The following is a 19,381-nucleotide window of genomic DNA, read 5'->3' as shown; positions in this document are numbered from 1 at the left end:
CTTAAGGCTGCCAGATAAAGTGGTAAGTCCAAGGATTGGGAGAAATTTAGAATCCAGCAAAGGAGGATGAAGAAATTGATAAAGAACAGGAGAAAAGAATATAAATGCAAGCTGAGGTGAAACATAATGGTGGACTGTAAATGCTTCTTTCATATGTAAGAAAGGATCAGTGCTGGGGCCACAGGTGAGAATGTAAGGAGGATGCAAGGAGACTTCAATCAGACTTGGACAGGCTGAAGAAAAAATGGCAGATGAAATATGTTGTGCATAAATGTGAAGTTATCCACTTTGGTCGAAAAAGCAGAAAGGCAGAGCACTCATTAAATGGTGTGGGGATGAAATATTTGGGGGGAATATTGTGTTATTCTGTAAAGAAAGCAGTGGGTGTATAAATTATTTAATTCAGCTGAGCAAAGCTTATTGAAGCCTGCTGAAGAATTGAGATATGAAAAGGAGTAGAGGTAATAAATGCATGCATTTGTAATGGAGCTGTGGTCAAGTAGTTTTATAAATAAGTAAAGTTCAGAAGTTTGCACTGAGAGATAGCGAGGAATTTGTTTCTTTTAAGCGGTTTAATTTCAATGGGGAGTAAAAGGCTTTTACAGCTTGCAACTATTTCATAAGTAAGCAAGGGAAGGTTACTAAATTTTATTTCATCCTAAAGTGGCAGCAATATGAAAGACATGAAAGATTTGTGTGTTTTTGAAAAGTTAAGTTCAAAGAAGTGTTAAGAACAATGGAATCAAAGATGAAAGAGGAAAAGGATATTTAAGGAGAGATGTTGAGTTGAACTTGGGTTGGCCATGTGGGGACGACCTCCTGAAAACAGCTCTGCGCTGGGAGGTGTGAAGTTTGAATCAGCTATCCAATCAAGCTATAAAGTCTTGGTCTACAGAAAGCAGTCTGGTTTCTGAAGTTTTGAATTTCCAAAGAGTGGAAGATAATTTGAGAAGTCCTCTGGTACAGCAATTTGCCTTGGCAATAGTACCGGATATTTAAGAGTGTTGCCTGGAAGGTATTTACTGGTGGGTCTGACCAAGTAGGGAGCCTTTTGGGAAATGTTTAACTGTGTATCTGCAATCTGGTGTGCTTATGTTTTCTTTTCTATTTAGTAAATTGTTTACATTTAATTTTTAAAATCCCAAAAGTGTTTTGCTGCTGAAATCAGTACGGTTTCTTCTCGCTTTCTGAATACAAAAAAAGGTTATGATCCATAGGCCAAATTTCCCTCTGGGATTTGGTTTGTTTTGTTCAGTAATTTACATCTGCTATAACAATAGTGAGAGGTGCTGGATGTCCAAACAGGCTTGAGAATTCTTGTTCATGAATTACGGAGCTTACATGTAGGTGCAACAAGCAATTACGAAGGTAAATGGTATTGTGGCCTTCATTTCAAGAGGATGTGAGTACAGGAGTAAAGATGTCTTGCTGCAATACAGAGCATTGGCGAGATCGTACCTGGAGTATTGTGTACAGTTTTGATCTCTTTATCCAAAGAAGGATATACATTCCACAGAGGGAGTGCAAGGAAGATTCATCTTACCAATTTCTGGGATAGAAGGATCGCCCTACAAGGAGAGATCATGGAAACTGGGCCAGTATTCTCCAGAGTTTTGAAGAATGGCAGGAAACCGCATTGAAACTGACAAGACACTTGCAGGATGTGACAGGATAGATGTAGAGCAGATGTTCCCCTGGCTATTGAGTCTAGAACCTGATGGCACAGTCTCAGAATAAGAGACTGGCACGTGGAGGACTGATCGTACGTACTAACACCCAAAAGGGAAGGGTTTTGTTTTAGCTGGAGTTTAGAAGAGCATGAATGAGTACTTTTCTTCAGTATTTACAATTGAGAGGGGCCATATTGTTGGAGAGGACAGTGTGAAACAGACTGGTAAGCTCGAGGAAATACTTGTTAGGAAGGAAGATGTGTTGGGCATTTTGAAAAACTTGAGGATAGACAAGTCCCCCGGGCCTGACGGGATATATCCAAGGATTCTATGGGAAGCAAGAGATGAAATTGCAGAGCCGTTGGCAATGATCTTTTCGTCCTCACTGTCAACAGGGGTGGTACCAGGGGATTGGAGATGGCGAATACCATGCCCCTGTTCAAAAAAGGGATAGGGATAATCCTGGGAATTACAGACCAGTTAGTCTTACTTCGGTGGTAGGCAAAGCCATGGAAAGGGTACTGAAGGATAGGATTTCTGAGCATCTGGAAAGACACTGCTTGATTAGGGATAGTCAGCACGGATTTGTGAAGGGTAGGTCTTGCCTTACAAGTCTTATTAAATTCTTTGAGGAGGTGACCAAGCATGTGGATGAAGGTAAAGCAGTGGATGTAGTGTACATGGATTTTAGTAAGTCATTTGATAAGGTTCCCCATGGAAAGCTTCTGCAGAAAGTAAGGAGGCATGGGATAGTGGGAAATTTGGCCAGTTGGATAACGAACTGGCTAACCGATAGAAGTCAGAGAGTGGTGGTGGATGGCAAATATTCAGCCTGGATCCCAGTTACCACTGACGTACCGCAGGGATCAGATCTGGGTCCTCTGCTGTTTGTGATTTTCATTAATGACTTGGATGAGGGAGTTGAAGGGTGGGTCAGTAAATTTGCAGACGATACGAAGATTGGTGGAGTTGTGGATAGTGAGGAGGGCTGTTGTCGGCTACAAAGAGACATAGATAGGATGCAGAGCTGGGCTGAGAAGTGGCAGATGGAGTTTAACCCTGAAAAGTGTGAGGTTGTCCATTTTGGAAGGACAAATATGAATGCGGAATACAGGGTTAACGGTAGAGTTCTTGGCAATGTGGAGGAGCAGAGAGATCTTGGGGTCTATGTTCATACATCTTTGAAAGTTGCCACTCAAGTGGATAGAGCTGTGAAGAAGGCCTATGGTGTGCTAGCGTTCATTAACAGAGGGATTGAATTTAAGAGCAGCGAGGTGATGACGCAGCTGTACAAAACTTTGGTAAAGTCACATTTGGAGTACTGTGTACTGTTCTGGTCGCCTCGTTTTAGTAAGGATGTGGAAGCTTTGGAAAAGGTGCAAAGGAGATTTACCAGGATGTTGCCTGGAATGGAGAGTAGGTCTTGCGAGGAAAGGTTGAGGGTGCTAGGCCTTTTCTCATTAGAATGGAGAAGGATGAAGGGCGACTTGATAGAGGTTTATAAGATGATCAGGGGAATAGATAGAGTAGACAGTCAGAGACTTTTTCCCCGGGTGGAACAAACCATTACAAGGGGACATAAATTTAAGGTGAAAGGTGGAAGATATAGGAGGGATGTCAGAGGTAGGTTCTTTACCCAGAGAGTAGTGGGGGCATGGAATGCACTGCCTGTGGAAGTAGATGAGTCGGAAACATTAGGGACCTTCAAGCAGCTATTGGATAGGTACATGGATTACGGTAAAATGATATAGTGTAGATTTATTTGTTCTTAAGGGCAGCACGGTAGCCTTGTGGATAGCACAATTGCTTCCCAGCTCCAAGGTCCCAGGTTCGATTCCGGCTTGGGTCACTGTCTGTGCGGAGTCTGCACATCCTCCCCGTGTCTGCGTGGGTTTCCTCCGGGTGCTCCGGTTTCCTCCCACAGTCCAAAGATGTGCAGGTTAGGTGGATTGACTATGATAAATTGCCCTTAGTGTCCAAAATTGCCCTTAGTGTTGGGTGGGGTTACTGGGTTATGGGGATAGGATGGAGGTGTTGACTTTGGGTGGGGTGCTCTTTCCAAGAGCCGGTGCAGACTCAATGGCCCGAATGGCCTCCTTCTGCACTGTAAATTCAATGATAATCAATGATTAATCTAGGACAAAGGTTCGGCACATCGTGGGCCGAATGGCCTGTTCTGTGCTGTATTTTTCTATGTTCTATGTTGCAAATTGATTGAAACTTTTTAAGATCCTGAGGGATCTTGACAGGGTGGACGTGGAGAGGACATTTTCTCTTGTGCAGAATCCAGAATTAGGCAAGGGTCACTGACTAAAAATAAGGCATCACTCATTCACGACAGAGATGAGAATATATTTTCTCTCAGAGGTTTGTAATTCTCTTTCTCAAAAGGAGATGGAAGCAGAGTCTTTGAATATTTTTTAGCCGAGTCTTTGAATATTTTTAAAGCAGAGCTTGATAGATTCTTGATAAGCATGGGGGTGGGGTGATAGCTTATCAGGGTAGCAGAAATGTAGGTTGAGGTTAAAATCAGATCAGCCATAATCTTATTGAATGGCAGAGCAGGCTCATAGGGCTGAGTAACCTCCTCCTGCTCCAAATATGTATGTTCATATGTTTCTTCTGAACCAATCATTTTAAAATTGTAAATAATTTATACATAGACTATTAATTAGCAATCATTAGGTGAGGTACCCTGACAGTTGTCAAACAAGCTAGGGATCAACCATACAGAAATAATAATTTTTAATAATTGCCCACCAAGAATGCATCTTTTTTTTCTATAAATTTAGAGTATACAATTCTTTTTTTTTTCCAATTAAGGGGCAATTTAGCATGGCCAATCCACCTACCCTGCACATTTTTGGGTTGTGGGGGTGAGACCCACGCAGACACGGGGAGAATGTGCAAATTCCACACGGACAGTGACCCGGAGCCAGGATGAACCCGGGTCCGCGGCGCCGTGAGGCAGCAGTGCTAACCACTGTGACCAAGAATGCATCTTACACACACACACAACTTTGACTACTGATGGCAACCAATGATATCAGAAGCATTGGGGCATCAAATATTCCACTGTACTCCAGTTTGTCATTGCATAAACTAAAGTAAGTTACTTCATGCCCCAGGAACAAAATTATCCACTTGACTAGAATATTAATCATAACATACAGACTTATCTATTTTTCTAACTATACACACTAAGAAGTACACCATTCCTGCAACAGCTTAAAAATTGGACTAAAAATGTTGCATTAAAATCCAACACCTTTTTGGATCAAAGGCTTCTGCTCCACCTTTGGAACCTCCGCCTGGTGTCCTCCATGCTAGACGTTCAATGTATTCATCAACATCGAACGGTTCCTAGAAACAAAACAAACATCAATCACTCAAAATGTACATTTGAAGTGCCAGGCACATTTAATATGCATTAATAAAAGAATTATGACACCGCTAATTAAGACAAATTGAGAATACACCCAATAATTTCTTGGGCAAAGCATTCAGATTTTTCAATATGCAATAGGCATACATTGATAAATTATCCAGAACTTCTGTCACTGCGATATTATCATGCTAACCAGAGAGGTTACCTCAATAGAGATCAGTGAATTAAGGCCCTTCTTACACAACATTAACTTGCATTTCTGTAGTACCTGTAATATAGTAAAACATCCCGAGGAGTTTCACAGGAGTGTTATTAGTACAAAATTTAACCCCAAGCTATATAAAAATACATTGAGAGGTGACCAAAAGCTTGGTCAAAGAGATTGGTTCTAAGGAGCATCTTAAAGGAGTAAAGATAGATAGAGGTAAACAGGTTTAGAGATGAAATTGCAGAGCTACATATGTATTAGTTAACTCAAATTTTGTAGAGTAAGAAGTCTTACAACACCAGGTTAAAGTCCAACAGGTTTGTTTCAAACACTAGCTTTCAGAGCACTGCTCCTTCCTCAGGTGAATTTTTGTAGGCAAGAGCAAGTTACTTTCTATTCAATACATCTTTTGTGCAGGTGACAATTTCTGCTCCCATGATCGCAGATAAATCACGTGGGCTCTTTTCAAATAGATATTATACTAATTGAGCATAACAATAGATGCTGCACAGACGCCCGGTGGCGACCATGGAGTGAGCGGTCGCACATTTGGTGGCTCCCGCTCAAGGCGGATCTTTTCGGTCTTTTCCCTGCCCAAAAGGCAAATATTTGAGAGCAGGAGTGCTTAAGGAAGGATTTACTCCTCTGGTGTGGCTAGTGGATGGATCCAAGGACCAGGAGTGGTGCAAGAAGGAAAGAACTGCTCGAGCGAGTGATTCTTTGCAGTGCACTACAGGAAAAGATGGCAGGGGGCAAGGGGATGTTCTGCCTGCCCAGTGGTCGACGGAGCAGTTGATAGAGTTCCACAATGATAAGTTTCGGCAGCAGAGGAAATAGGGCCTCCATGGTGGTGGAACCGCCTTAGTCGGGATTGAGCAAATTGAGCAGAGGCAGGAGTCCAAGGGCCTGGCGACCCAGAAAGTGGAGGAGGTGGTGGGGGATCACAAGGAGGAGTTGGCCTCGTTGGTGACGGAGATGGGCGTGATGTGGGAGAGCCAGAAGAGGCGGAGGGAGAAGGTAGAGGATCTGGAAAATTGCTCCAGAAGACAACAGCTCAGGATTGTCGGGATGCCTGAAGGCATTGAGGGTGCGGAGGCCGGGACAGACGTGGCAAAGATGCTGGAAAAATTGATGGGGGAGGGGGCCTTTGATCGGTCCCTGGAGGTCGACCAAGTGCACAGGGTGCTAATGAGGCCACAGGCAGGCAAGCCGCCGAGGACGATGGCGGTGCGGTTGTACCGCTTTCTGGACAAGGAGACGATCCTTCGGTAAGCGAGGCAGTCTAGGAAATGTACCTGGGAACGGTACGAGCTGCGGGTGTACCAGGACCTGGGAGCAGAACTGGCCAAGCGGAGGACCAGGTTGAATCGGGTTCAAGCTGCCCTCTCCAAAAAGGGTGGACATTTGAAGTATTGTACTCAGCCTTGTTGGTGACTATCCAGAAGCGAGCGTATCCTTTCGGTTCTTTGCTTGAAGGTGGGGTGGAGGGGTTTGCTGACAAGGGCGTGGTTGGATTGGCGCAGTTGGAAAAGGATCGATGACAGTGGACATCTGAGGGCGGGACTGGAGGGTCACGTGACGTGGGCTGGCTCAAAAAGGGCTGATCGGCAGGGGAAGGGGGCTGGGAGCTCCCTGACCAGGCTGGTCACATGGAACGTGAAAGGGCTGAATTGGCTGGTTAAACGGTTGCGCGTGTTCGCGTACCTGAGGAGTCTGAAGGCGGACGTGGCCTTTTTGCAAGAGACGCACTAAAGATAGGGAACCAGTCACGATTGAGGAAGGGATGAGTGGGGCAGGTTTCATACAGGATTGGATATGAAGACGAGGGGTGGTGGTGTTGGTTAATAAGCGGATAATGTTCGCAGTGGGGAGCATTGTGGCCGATCGGGGGGGGGGGGAAAAGAGATGTTGTGGTCAGTGGAACGCTGGAGGGGATGCCAGCGGTTCTGGTAAATGCCTATAATCCCAAATTGGGATAATGTAGATTTTATGAGGTGGGCGTTAGGGGTTATAGAACAGAGCTTAGACCGTCCGAGAACCAAGTCGGTGAGGGTGTCGGCAGTGGCTAAGGAGCTGTCAGGGTTTATGGAACACATTGTGGGGGGGAGAAGAGATCCATGGAGGTTTGGGAGCCCGAGGATAAAAGAGTTATCATACTTCTCACATGTGCACCGGGTATGTACTCCTGGATTGAATTTTTTTGTGCTAGATAAGACGTTGCTGGCAGCCGTGGTCGGCTCGGAGAATTCGGCAATTGTGGTTTCTGACCACGTGCCGCACTAGATGGATTTGCGCCCACAGTGGAGGCTGGGTGTGGGATTGTTGGGAGGATGAGGAGGCATGTGAATGGGTGGGGACAGCCATTCGGGGCTACATAGAGCTAAACGATACGCGATGTCACGGCCGCCACGCTATGGAGGCGTTCATGGCAGTGGTTTGGGGAGGGGGGGGGGGGGGGGTGGTCCATTTTAATTTGAACGCACGGAGAGAAAGCAGAGCGGTCGGAGATGGCAAGACTGGTGAATGAGATTTTGAGGATGGATAGGAGATACTTGGAGGAGCCAGAGGCAGGGTTGTTAAAGGACAGGCAGAGGCTCCAGATGGAGTTTGGGCTTGTGTCTACGGGGAAGGAAGTGGCAGCTATGGTGCGCCAGTATACGAGTACAGGGAGAAGGCGAGCAGGATGTTGGCCCATCAGTTGAGGAAGCAAGAGGCGGCGAGGGAGATTGGCAGAGTGAGGGATGATGCGGCATGGTCGCACAGTGGTTAACGCTGTTCTTCGCAGCACCAGGGACCCTGGTTCGATTCACGGTTTGGGTCACTGTCTGTGCGGAGTCTCCCCGTATCTGCGTGGCCTTCCTCCGGGTGCTCCGGTTTCCTCCTACAAATCCCGAAAGACTTGCTTGTTAGGTGAATTGGGCCTTCGGACTTCTCCCTCAAATGTACCCGAACAGGCGTCGGAGTTTGGCGACTAGGGGATTTTCACAGTAACTCCATTGCAGTAATGTAAGCCTACTTGTGGTACTAATGAAGATTATTAGAAGGCAAGGTGGTGATGGACCCGTAAGGGGTGAATGGCATGTTTGAGGCGTTTTATAGAAGGCTATCTGAGTCTGAGCCCCCCGGAGAGGAATGGGGGCCCCAATTGGGCTGAGGGAGGTGATGTATAGTATGAGAACGAAGCAGGCTGGGAAGGCCCCGGGCCAGATGGGTCCCCAGTGGACTTCTCAAAAAGTTTGGGGTGGACCTGGGGCCACTGCTGGTGAGGACATATAATGAAGCAAGGGAGAGGGGGAACTTCCCCCTACATTGTCGCAGGCTTCCACCTCCCTGATATTAAAAAGGATAAGGCTCCAGAGCAGTTGGGTCATACCACCCATCATCATTCATGAATGTAGAGGCCAAGCTGTTGGCGAAGATGCTGGCCACGCGAATAGAGGACTGTGTATCGGGGGTGATAGCAAAGATTAATTGGGTTTTGTGAAGGGGAGGCAGTTGACGGCGAATGCGAGGAAGCTGCTTAATGTAATCATGCCGCCTTCGGAAGGCCAAGAGGTGGAGGTAGTGATGGTGATGAATGTGGAGAAGGCGTTCAATAATAATCTTTATTAGTGTCACAAGTAGGCCTCCATTAACACTGCAATGAAGTTACAGTGAAAATCCCCTAGTTGTCACACTCTGGTGCCTGTTCAGATACACTGAGGGAGAATTCAGCTGGTCCAATTCACCTAGCAAGCACATCTTTCAGCCGTGCTGCCCTCGGGTGGAGTGGGAGTATCTGCTGGGGGTGTTGGGGCGGTTCGGGCAGGGATTTGTAAATGGGGTCCGGTTGCTGCACAAGGCAACTGTGCAGACAAGCCGAGTGAGTTTGGGATATTTAGGGCTGCATCGGGGGACGAGGCAAGGGTGCTCACTCTTCCCGTTGCTTTTCACTTTGGCGATAGAACCACTGGCAATGGCGCTTAGGGTATTGAGAGACTGGAGAGAGATTGAGCAGTGTGGTGTCGAGCACATGGTCTCATTGAAAAAAAACAATAGATGTTGCACGTATCATTTCACATAAATATATGAGTAATTATCTTGGATATGCAGGTTATTATGTACTTTCATTGAAATTTAACCTACAAAAATAAAATAGAAAAACAGAAGTCAAAAGCCCAAAGCATTTTCACATCAAGTCTTTATGGGAACATTGCTGAATCTGAACACAAGTCACTGCATGACATACATAAAATAAGCGGTTACAATTTTATTGAACGTTGACAGTTTAAAGCTCAGCTGCCATTTTCTGCAGGGTTACCCGCGGCTATAAAAACCATTGTAAAACACATATCAAGGCAGCATCTCCAATGCAGCCAATAGCTCTTGCTCCATCTTCCCTATAAATGTTAATTCTGTTTCTCTCTCCACAGATGCAGCCCCAGCTTCCCCATAAATGTTAATTCTGTTTCGCTCTCCAGATGCAGCCTGAACTATGAATATTTCTATGATTTTGTTTTTGTCTGTGCAGTGTGAGCTAAAACCAGGCACTTGATTGTTTTTTGACGGTTGCACACAACTATTAATTGTCTTACTATTAAACAGAACTGCTAAATAACAAGCCCAGTATATGAAGCATAATTTCACAGCACCAGTTCCTTCCCCAAAGCTGCAATTAAATTCAGATAGCAACAAATTGCAAAAGATTTCACAACAATTAAACATTAGCCTGTTTACCTTTAGGTGTCAGTGTAGCTTACCCTAGTAAGGTTTAGTCCATGCTACTTGCTAGAACTTAGATTGATATGTCAGTGTCATACTTAGGAGAAGTTAGAGTGGCAGCTTTTAGATAAAACTGTAAATGGAGGTCTAATTTTTCCTCTTAAGATCAGTTTATGCTACACCCTGGTATCAGTTTGTGGGGGGCTGTTGCGCAATCACTGCCTACACATCATCACACTCAATTTTTGAAAACTTAAGACGTGAGCAATGCTGGCAAAAACATGTATTGCTCATCTCTTGTCGACCTGTAAAGCCACTGGCGAGTCATACCCGTGAACCACTGCAGTCCTTCTCATGATGGTGGGACAAGTTGCAAGCCATTTTGATCGGATACTGTGCCTATAAATTGGATGGCTAGTGATGAATTGGTGTAATAGATCTCGACATTAAATCATGGAGGCAATCACAATACAGACCCCCAAACAGTCAGAGATCAAATACCAAATATGTAGGCAAATTGCTGAGAAGTGCATACAATAGGGCAGTAAAAGTAGGGGATGTCAATTATACAAGGGACAATTTCAGTGCAGGCATTGAGGAGAACCTTTTTAGCCAGTACATAGCAAACCCAACGAGGGGGGGACAATTTGTAACTTTGTTTTAAGGGGCAAAATTGGATAGGGAGGAGGGGTCAATGGGAGTCTATTTCAGTGGCAATGGTCAATTCAGTTGGATTTAAAATGGTTAGGGAAAAACAATAAAGACAAACCAAGAGTAAGAATTTAAATTGGAGAAAGGCTAATTTTACAAAGCTGATAGATGATTTGGCAACTGGTAACAGCTATTTGATGCTAAATCAGTGTAAGAACAGCAGGAAGTGTTTAAGGAGGAGATAACAATGAACAAATATGTTACCAACAACAAAAAAGGCAGGACTCCAAAACCTTATCGTAATACCAAATAATACAAATGTCAAATCCTCATATCAACCCACCCAACATATCACCATCTTGATATAAGAGAGCTTACAGAGTAGAATAAGGCAGAAAATTAAAACTTTTGCCAGATGCCAAGAGGAGTATTGATCCAAAGACACGCTGCATGATTCTGATGAATCAGTATGGGAAATACACCAGTGTTACATCCTTGATCAAAGATTTAGAATAGTAATCATTACACAAAGGAAGGAAAAAAAGTAAGCTAAACATGTTCTAAAATATATGGAATGGACGAGTGGGAATTCACAGAACCAAGTGTCCTGTGGCAATAGCAAAACATGAGGTAGCTGTCCACACAAATAAAAAGATAATTTGTTTCCAAGACAATTATTTAACAATCTTTCTTTGCAAGGACAATCACACAATGCAACAAGCTGCCAAAGGAAACAGCCAGAGCCCCATCACATGAAATCTTCAAGATCCATCTCTATATTATTTACATTTATAAGTTTTTCAAGGAGAGATTGTTTTTGATGGTACTGTCCCTGGATGAGTAAGCCAGAGGCCAAGGCTTAATGCTCTGGGTCACTGGCTCAAGTCTAATCATTGCAGAAAGTAGAATTTAAATTCAATTAATAAAATATGGAATTGAAAACTAGTCTCAGTAACCATGAAACTATTATTGATTGTGGTAAGAAAGACAATCTGGGTTCACTAATGTCCTTCAGGGAAGGAAATCTGCCAGTCTTACCTTGCTGGCCTACATGTAACCCCAGACCCACAGCAATGTGGTTGACTTTTAACGGCCCTCTGAAATGGCCTTGCAAGCCATTCAGTTCAAGGGCAATGGGCAAGAAATGCTGGCCAAGCCACTAATGCCCCCATTCTATGAAATAACAAAAAGAAAATCAGCACTACCAGAATCAGCGGGTTCTGCCTGGTTAATTAGCGCCATGATGTTGGGTATTCGTCTGTAATGCTGATACAACTAAAGCAGAAGTAGAAGGAGAAAGTGCAGGGGTGAGATTAAAAAGGAAATGAGGAAACAAAGAGCATGAAAACATATTTGCAAGCAAAATCAAAGGAAACGCAAAGACATTTTATGACTATATGAAGATTAAGGCCAATTTGAAACCAAATAGATAACTTGACTGGAGATGCACGACATGGGACTGGTTCTTAATGAATACTTTGTGTCTTTTTTCACTAAAGAGGATAGCAATGGATATATTGTCGTCAAGGCAGAGTGCGAATTATTGGATGGGATAAACATAGCGAGGGAGAAAATATTAAGCAGTTCAGGATCCAGGAAAGAGAACAAACCAACGGGCCCTGATGAAATGTATCCCAGATCAAGAAAAACTGACCATCATTTTCCAATCCGCTTTGGCTACAGCTATGATGTCAGATAACTGGAAAACAGCTAATCATACAATATCTACAGTGCAGAAGGAGGCTATTCAGCCCATCGAGTCTGCACCGACACTCTGAAAGAGCACCCTATCCAGGACCACTTCCCTGCCCCATCCCTGTAACCCCACCCAGCCTTTGGACACCAGGGGGCAATTTATCATGGCCCCAAGGATGCAAGTCATTCAGGAAGGCTTTGCTACGCAGAAACGGGACTGCTTGGACCCGATGAAAGAGTCGATTGAGCGGTTGGAGCATAGATTGGACGCCCAGGATCGGGCGATCCAGAAGGTGGAGAAGGCGCTGGCTGAGCAGGAGGAACATCAGAATGCGGTGGAGCTGGAGGTGGGGATGCTGAGGGACCAGCAGAAGAAGCTCCTGGAGAAGGTGGCGGCCCTAGAAAATAGGTCCCGCTGGCAGAACCTAAGAATCGTCGGGCTCCCGGAGGGGTCCGAAGGAACGAACGCTGGGGCATACATCGCAGACATGTTTGTGAAGCTGCTGGGGGATGGGGCATTCTCCCGGCCCTTGGAGGTGGATAGGGCTCACAAAGCACCCGTGAGGAAGCCGCGAATGGGAGACCCCCCCCGGGGGCAATGGTGGTGAGATTCCACAGGTTCTCGGATAAGGAGCGCATTCTACAGTGGGCCAAGCATCCTGCAGGTTCACCAGGACCTGAGTGTAGAGGTGGCCAGGGGGAGAGCAGGCTTCAACCACATCAGGTTGATCCTTTTTGAGAAAAAGGTGAAGTTTAGACTGTTATACCCAGCCCGTCTCTGGGTCACGCATGAGGATCAGCACTTCTACTTCAAGTCGCCTGAGGACACAGTGGACTTTGCGAAAAAGAAAGGGCTGGTGATGGATTGAGAACTTTTGAACTTGGCTGCAACGTTCATGTTTTTGTTTTTTCTTTCTGTTTCTCTGTTTTTGTCAAATGTTTCTCGTTCTGCATTTCATGGAAGATGTTTGTGATGCCGTTTGCATTGATTTGGAACCAGTGGTAGAGCTGAGTGAGTTCAGGTTTTCATTTGCACTGTTGGGGGATGGAGGTATGCTTGTTTTGATGTAGGTGTTTTTCTGGTGGGCAATTGTTTGATGTTGGAGTTTGTTTGTATGAGCGGGAGGGAAGACGATAGGTGGGAGACTATCTGGCACCGGGGATGGGGGCCACCAAGCTGGATGGGCAAGCTAGCTTTCAGAAGCGGAGTGGGGGGTGTGCATATGTCTGGTTTAGTAAAGGGGTTGGGTTACAGGGTGTTGTTACTAGGGGGTGGAATGGGGGGTGAATGTTCTGCTGACGAGGGAGGGACTTGGGCTGAGGGACAAGAGAGGAGGTTGGGGCTGCCTGAGGATGGACCGGTGGAGGCGTGGAGCACGGGCTGGAGGTGGGCCTAAAAAAGGGATGGCTGTTCGGCAGGAGGGGGGGGGGGGGGCAATGAGCCCCCCAACTAGGCTGATCACCTGGAATGTTCGAGGGTTAAATGGGCCGGTCAAAACGGCACGTGTGTTCGCACATCTTCGGGGATTGAAGGCGGACGTGGTAACGTTGCAGGAGACGCACCTTAGAGTAAGACCAGGTTAGACGGAGGAAAGGCTGGGTCAGCCAGGTCTTTCACTCGGGACTAGATTCAAAGACTAGAGGGGTCGTGGTCCTGATCAATAAGCGGGTGGTGTTTGAGGCGGGTAGAATAGTCTCGGACGTGAGAGGTCGGTACATTATGGTCAGTGGGAAGCTAGAGGGGGTGCAGGTGGTATGAGTAAATGTGTATGCGCCAAATTGGGATGATGTGGAGTTTATAAAGAGGATGCTTGGAAAGATACCAGATCTGGACTCGCACAGGTTGGTCATGGGAGGGAGGGGACTTCAACACAGTTATGGACCCTGGCCTGGACCGGGGGTGGGGCCTGGACCGGGGGTGGGGGTGGGGGGAGGATATCCATGGAGATTTGGGCAGCCGAAGGTGAAGGAGTTCTCCTTCTACTCACACATGCATAAAATGTATTCCCGGATTGATTTCTTTATTTTGAGCAGGGCCTTGCTCACTAGCATGGTGGACACGGGGTACTCGGCGATTACAATCTCAGACCATGCTCCACACTGGGTTGACCTGCAGGTTAGTAAAGACAGTAACCAGCGCCCGCACTGGAGTTTGGATGTGGGACCAGATGGACTGCAGCAGTTCAAGAAAGCAGGTCACCACCACTACCTCAAGGATAACTGGGGACAGGCAAGAAATGCGAGCTCCACCAGCAAAGCTCATAGCCTATGAAAGAATAAAAGAAATGCTACACACACCGAAATAGCAAAAGGAATAAAAGCCCCTCAATTAATAATAATAATCTTTATTGTCACAAGTCGACTTACATTAACACTGCAATGAAATTACTGTGAAAAGCCCCTAGTTACCACATTCTGGTGCCTGCTCGGGTACACGGAGGGAGAATTCAGTCCAATTCACCTAACAGCCGTCTTTCGGGATATGTGGGAGGAAACCGGAGCACCTGGAGGAAACCCACGCAGACACAGGGAAAACGCGAGTGTGATTTGCATGGCAACTACCAATCGGAGTAGTTACAGCTACATGCAGATCTCCACTCCAGGCGATCAAAATTCAAATGTTTTGATTACAGACCATAATGTTCATACACACTGAATGTCTAATTCAATGATGGCCATTTTTAAAGATCCAACTGAACGTCCTGGGCAGGCATGTTTGACAAAGTACTTGAGCTCTATAGGTATTAAAAAAGTATGCTGGCTATGATTGCAATTATTTAACAGAACATTTATTTAAAAATGTTTAAGTGGGAAATTTATGTTTATCAAGACTGCGTATAAAAAGTCGCATGTACTTCATACTAGAATAATATGATCGGTTTGAGTTGGTATTTACCTGGGTTCTTTGGGGGAAGACTGTTGCAAAACAATACAAAGCAAAATGATGGAAATCTGAAACAGAAAATGCCAGAAATACTCAATGGGTTTGGCAGCAACTGTGGAGAGAGAGCTGAAGTTAAGTCGACGATCTCTCATCAGAACTGGGAAAATTCAGATGTGCCAGGTTTTCAAAACAAGCATAGAGGCACGGAAAGTGAGGAGGGGCAGTTAGAACAAATGAAATATCTGTAGTAGGGTGGAAGACAGGAGAGATTAAATGACAAACGGACGATGGTACAAGGCACAAGGGAAAAGGGAGTGAGAGAAATAAAGAAACAAAAGACGCGTCAAGGAGGTGTAAATAGAAGAATTTTTCCACCAGCTGCTGTCCAAAAAACTAAATGAAATAAAACGTGGGCTGTGATTATATATGATCTGTACAGAGACTGTTGGGTGCATAATTGAAAGACGCTGTATCTCAAACTTATATTCAGCTTCATTGAGCGTCGGAGGCTGAGGACTGAAGTTAGACTCAGAATGACGCTGAGAATTAAAATGACAGGTGACTAAGATCTCAAGGTCAGGCTTGTAAGCTGAATGGAGGTGTTCTCATCCCGAGACCACCTCATGAGCAGCAAATACAGTATATAAAATTGAAAGTACAAGTAAATGGCTGAATCATTTAGAAGGAGTGTATGGGCTTTGGACAATGAGACGGTAAAAGGGAAGGTGTTGCATTGTATCAATTGAAGTTAAGTATCTAAAGTTGGAGGGTATTGGGCAGATGGCTACTGGAGCACATACAAAGAGACACTTACTAACAAGAATTGATCGGGGGTCTGGAGATACAAACCTGTAATATTTCATTCTATGAATAAATCTACTCTCAAGTAAAAACAGGTTTTGGTCAGGAATGTAACATTGCACCTCCTGCACTTGTATGAGATGGGGAGAAGGTATCGAGAGTGATGGAGTAGTGAACCAGGGTGCTAGAGGCAACAGTCCCTTCAGAATACTGCGGCCTCACGGCGCCGAGTTAGCACTGCGGCCTCACGGCGCCGAGGTCGCAGGTTCGGTCCCGGCTCTGGGTCACTGTCCGCTTGGAGTTTGCACATTCTCCCCGTGTTTGCGTGGGTTTCGCCTCCACAACCCAAAAATGTGCAAGCCAGGTGGATTGGCCACGCTAAATTGCCCCTTAATTGGAAAAAATGAATTGGATACTCTAAATTTAAAAAATAAAATCACTTATATAAATTGCAATAAGGTGAGGCCCGAGCACTGGTCCCTGCAACACACTATTCATTACATCTTGCCAACCAGAAAATGACTCATTTTTGCCTACTGTTTCCCGTTTGTTTGCCAACCTTCTGTGCCAATATGTTACCCCTTACACCATGAGCTTTGATTTTCCACAATAACCTTTGATGTGATATTGAGTTCTCCTCTATTGGATTGGCAAGATGGAATTTAAGATTGTTGCCTTCTATTCTGGTGCTCCTGGCAATTCAACACATTAATCATTGCATGGTTGCACATGAAGAAATCTAACCCATCAGCCATCTCTACAATGTTACATATTCAATATAAATGCAATTACATTTAAGATTTACAATTCGACTTCTTAATCAATATGAAAGCTAATACATACAAGCTGCATTTTCACCAATCAGTCAATAGTCATACATTAGACTATTGTTTTGAACAGATTAACATAATTCTGATTTCTTCTGAAGATAATTACTAATTAAGATAATTAGTAAAATAGAGCTGCAAAATCCCATTCTAGAAAGAAATGACAATTAGCCTTTGTCATGAATAGACGCATTCCTGATTCACCCAACCATCTGTATCAATAAAAGCAAAATACTGTCAATGCTGGAATCGGAAACAAAAACAGAAAATGCTGGGAAATCTCAGCAGGTCTGGGAGCATCTGTGGAGAGAGATAATAGAGTTAACGTTGAGTCCGCATGACTCTTCTTCAGAGCTACAGAGAGAGAAAAAAGTAATGAATACTGTATAAGAGAGGATTGGAAAACTAGAGCAGAGTAGGTCAGTGATTGGTGGGAGCTAGGGGAAATTGCCACAAAGATGCAGGTCATGAGGCAGAGGAAGTATTAATGGTAGGAGAAGGTGCTCATAGTTGTACAACGATAAGATTGCAGAATATGCTAATGGGTGGATAAAGGTCAGTGCTCAGTGAAAACAAAATGTAAAAACAAGTGACAGATGGTCCAGTGGGAGGGGCAGCATTGGGACAAAAGATGTTTTGGATATAAACAAAATGGGTTAAGATGGAGGAGAAAGGACACAGTCTAAAGTTGTTTAACTCATTGTTGAGTCCTGAGGGCTGTTATGTGCCTAATCAGAAGATGAGGTGCTGCTCCCCCAGTTTGTTGGGCTTCACTGAAGCATTGCAGCAGGTCAAGGATGGACATGTGGGTATGAGAGCAAGAAGCTGAGTTTAAATGGCAAGCGACCGAAAGGTTGGCATCATGCTTGCAGACTGAGTGAAGGTGTTCTCCAAAGCGGTCACCCAGTCTGTGGTTAGTCTCCCCAGTGTAGAGGAAACCACTTTGGGGAGCAGCAAATACAGCAGATAAAATGGGAGGCTTAAGCCAAATGTTGCTCCAGTTGAAAGTGGTGTTTGAGGCTTTGAACAGTGAGAAGTAGGAGGGAAAGGGGCAGGATTTGCACTTCCTGCGATTGCAAGGAAAGGTGCTATTGGAAGGGGATGAGGATTTGGAGGTGATGGAGGGGAGAACCAGGATGTCACAGATGAAGCAGTCCCTGCGGACTGCTGACAGGGAGGGGTGAGTAAAATGTGTTTTGTGGTGGCATCATGTTGGAGTCGGCAGAAACTGCGGGAGATGATCCTTTGAATGTGGAGGTTAGTGGGGTGGAAAGTGAAGACAAACAGGACTCTATTATGGTTCTGGGAGGAGGAGAAGGGGTGAGAGCAGAGGGGCAGGAAATGGATCAAACCCAATTGGAGTACCCATCAATCACAGAGGAGGGGGGGAAGCCGAAGATAAGGAAAAAGGCAGACATGTCAGAAGCGCCATTTTCATCAGAACAAATGTGGCAACGGTGGAGAAACTGGGAGAATGGGAAGCAGGGTGTGAGAAGCTGCAGTCGAGGTAGCTGTGGGAGTCGGTGGGCTTGTAATGAATATTGGTGGTGAGTCTATCACTGGAAATGGAGACAGAGAAGTCAAGAAAGGGAAGGAAGATGTTCAGATATTGACATGTGAAGCTGAGAGAGGTGTGAAAATTGGACGCAAAACTGATAACATTTTCCAGGTCCGAGAACACAAAGCGGCACCAATATAATTGTCGATATAACGGAAAAAGAGTTGCGGGAATGTGCCCGAGTAGGACTGGAATGAGTGTTCTACATAACCCACAAAATGGCAGGCATAACTGGGGCACATGCAGGTACCCACAGCCATACATTTAATTTGCAAAAAGTCTGGATCAATGTTATGTTGGGAAATTACAAAAAACATTTAAAACGGTACTTTTAGTGAATAATCTAGTATTGTGTTGTCAGTTGAGTAGTTATTTTTGTCAAGCAACATTGAAGTAATGATGAAGGAGCAGCTGTAAATACAGAACAGCATCAAAATGTGACTCTAAGATAATTGGTATGGTACCCAGGAAAATGAATCGATGTGACACAGCATAACTAAAGTTAAATGGCAAAAGTGACAACAGCAGGGAACTAGAATCTGAAAGAATACTACATGAGATTCAAACATAGGCCTGAAGTATGAACTGGGAGTAGTTTAACTGACTTGGACAGTCACGCTGCAATTTTAGCCCAATGTAAAGAGAAATTCTCAGGTCAGGCAATATCTGAGGAGAGATAATCAGATTTAACATTTCAGGTCTGTTCACTTTCATCGGAACTTGAAAACGTTAAGAAATGTAATGAGTTTTAAATTAAGGCAGAGAAGTGGAAAAGAAGAAAAGGGAAGGTCTGTGAGAAGGTGGAAGACAGAAGATATGATCCCTGTGAGAGGGTTTGGAAAGGTTTATAAGAGATAGGACGTATAATCACCTGGAAAGAGATAATTTGATTAGAGATAGTCAACACGGTTTTGTGAAGGGTAGGTTTGTGCCTCACAAAACTTATTGAGTTCTTTGAGAATGTGACCAAACAGGTGGACGAGGGCGAGTAAATTTGC

The 19,381-nt window shown here is 44.8% G+C and overlaps 1 protein-coding gene across 3 annotated transcripts in view; it reads right to left on the bottom strand.

Annotated features, from left to right (window-relative positions):
* Positions 1-19,381, bottom strand: part of exoc5 (exocyst complex component 5) — a 95,237-nt gene that overhangs the window by 73,916 nt on the left and 1,940 nt on the right. For 2 of the 3 annotated variants that reach the window (XM_072489535.1, XM_072489540.1), the window contains exons 2-3: positions 15,210-15,265; positions 4,939-5,033 (exon numbers count right to left, since the gene is read on the bottom strand). Coding sequence is in view for 1 of the 3 variants with exons in the window: in XM_072489531.1 (XP_072345632.1) it covers positions 4,939-5,033 (95 nt within the window). In the remaining 2 variants the exon portion in view is untranslated. The remainder of the gene's footprint in view (positions 1-4,938; positions 5,034-15,209; positions 15,266-19,381) is intronic. The other variant, XM_072489531.1, reaches the window with a different exon arrangement.

This window comes from Scyliorhinus torazame, chromosome 2, assembly GCF_047496885.1.
Source record: "Scyliorhinus torazame isolate Kashiwa2021f chromosome 2, sScyTor2.1, whole genome shotgun sequence".
In the NCBI taxonomy this organism is placed as follows: Eukaryota; Metazoa; Chordata; class Chondrichthyes; order Carcharhiniformes; family Scyliorhinidae; genus Scyliorhinus; species Scyliorhinus torazame.
Note: the sequence above shows the minus strand (reverse complement) of the source record. Positions and strands in the feature narration are given on the sequence as shown.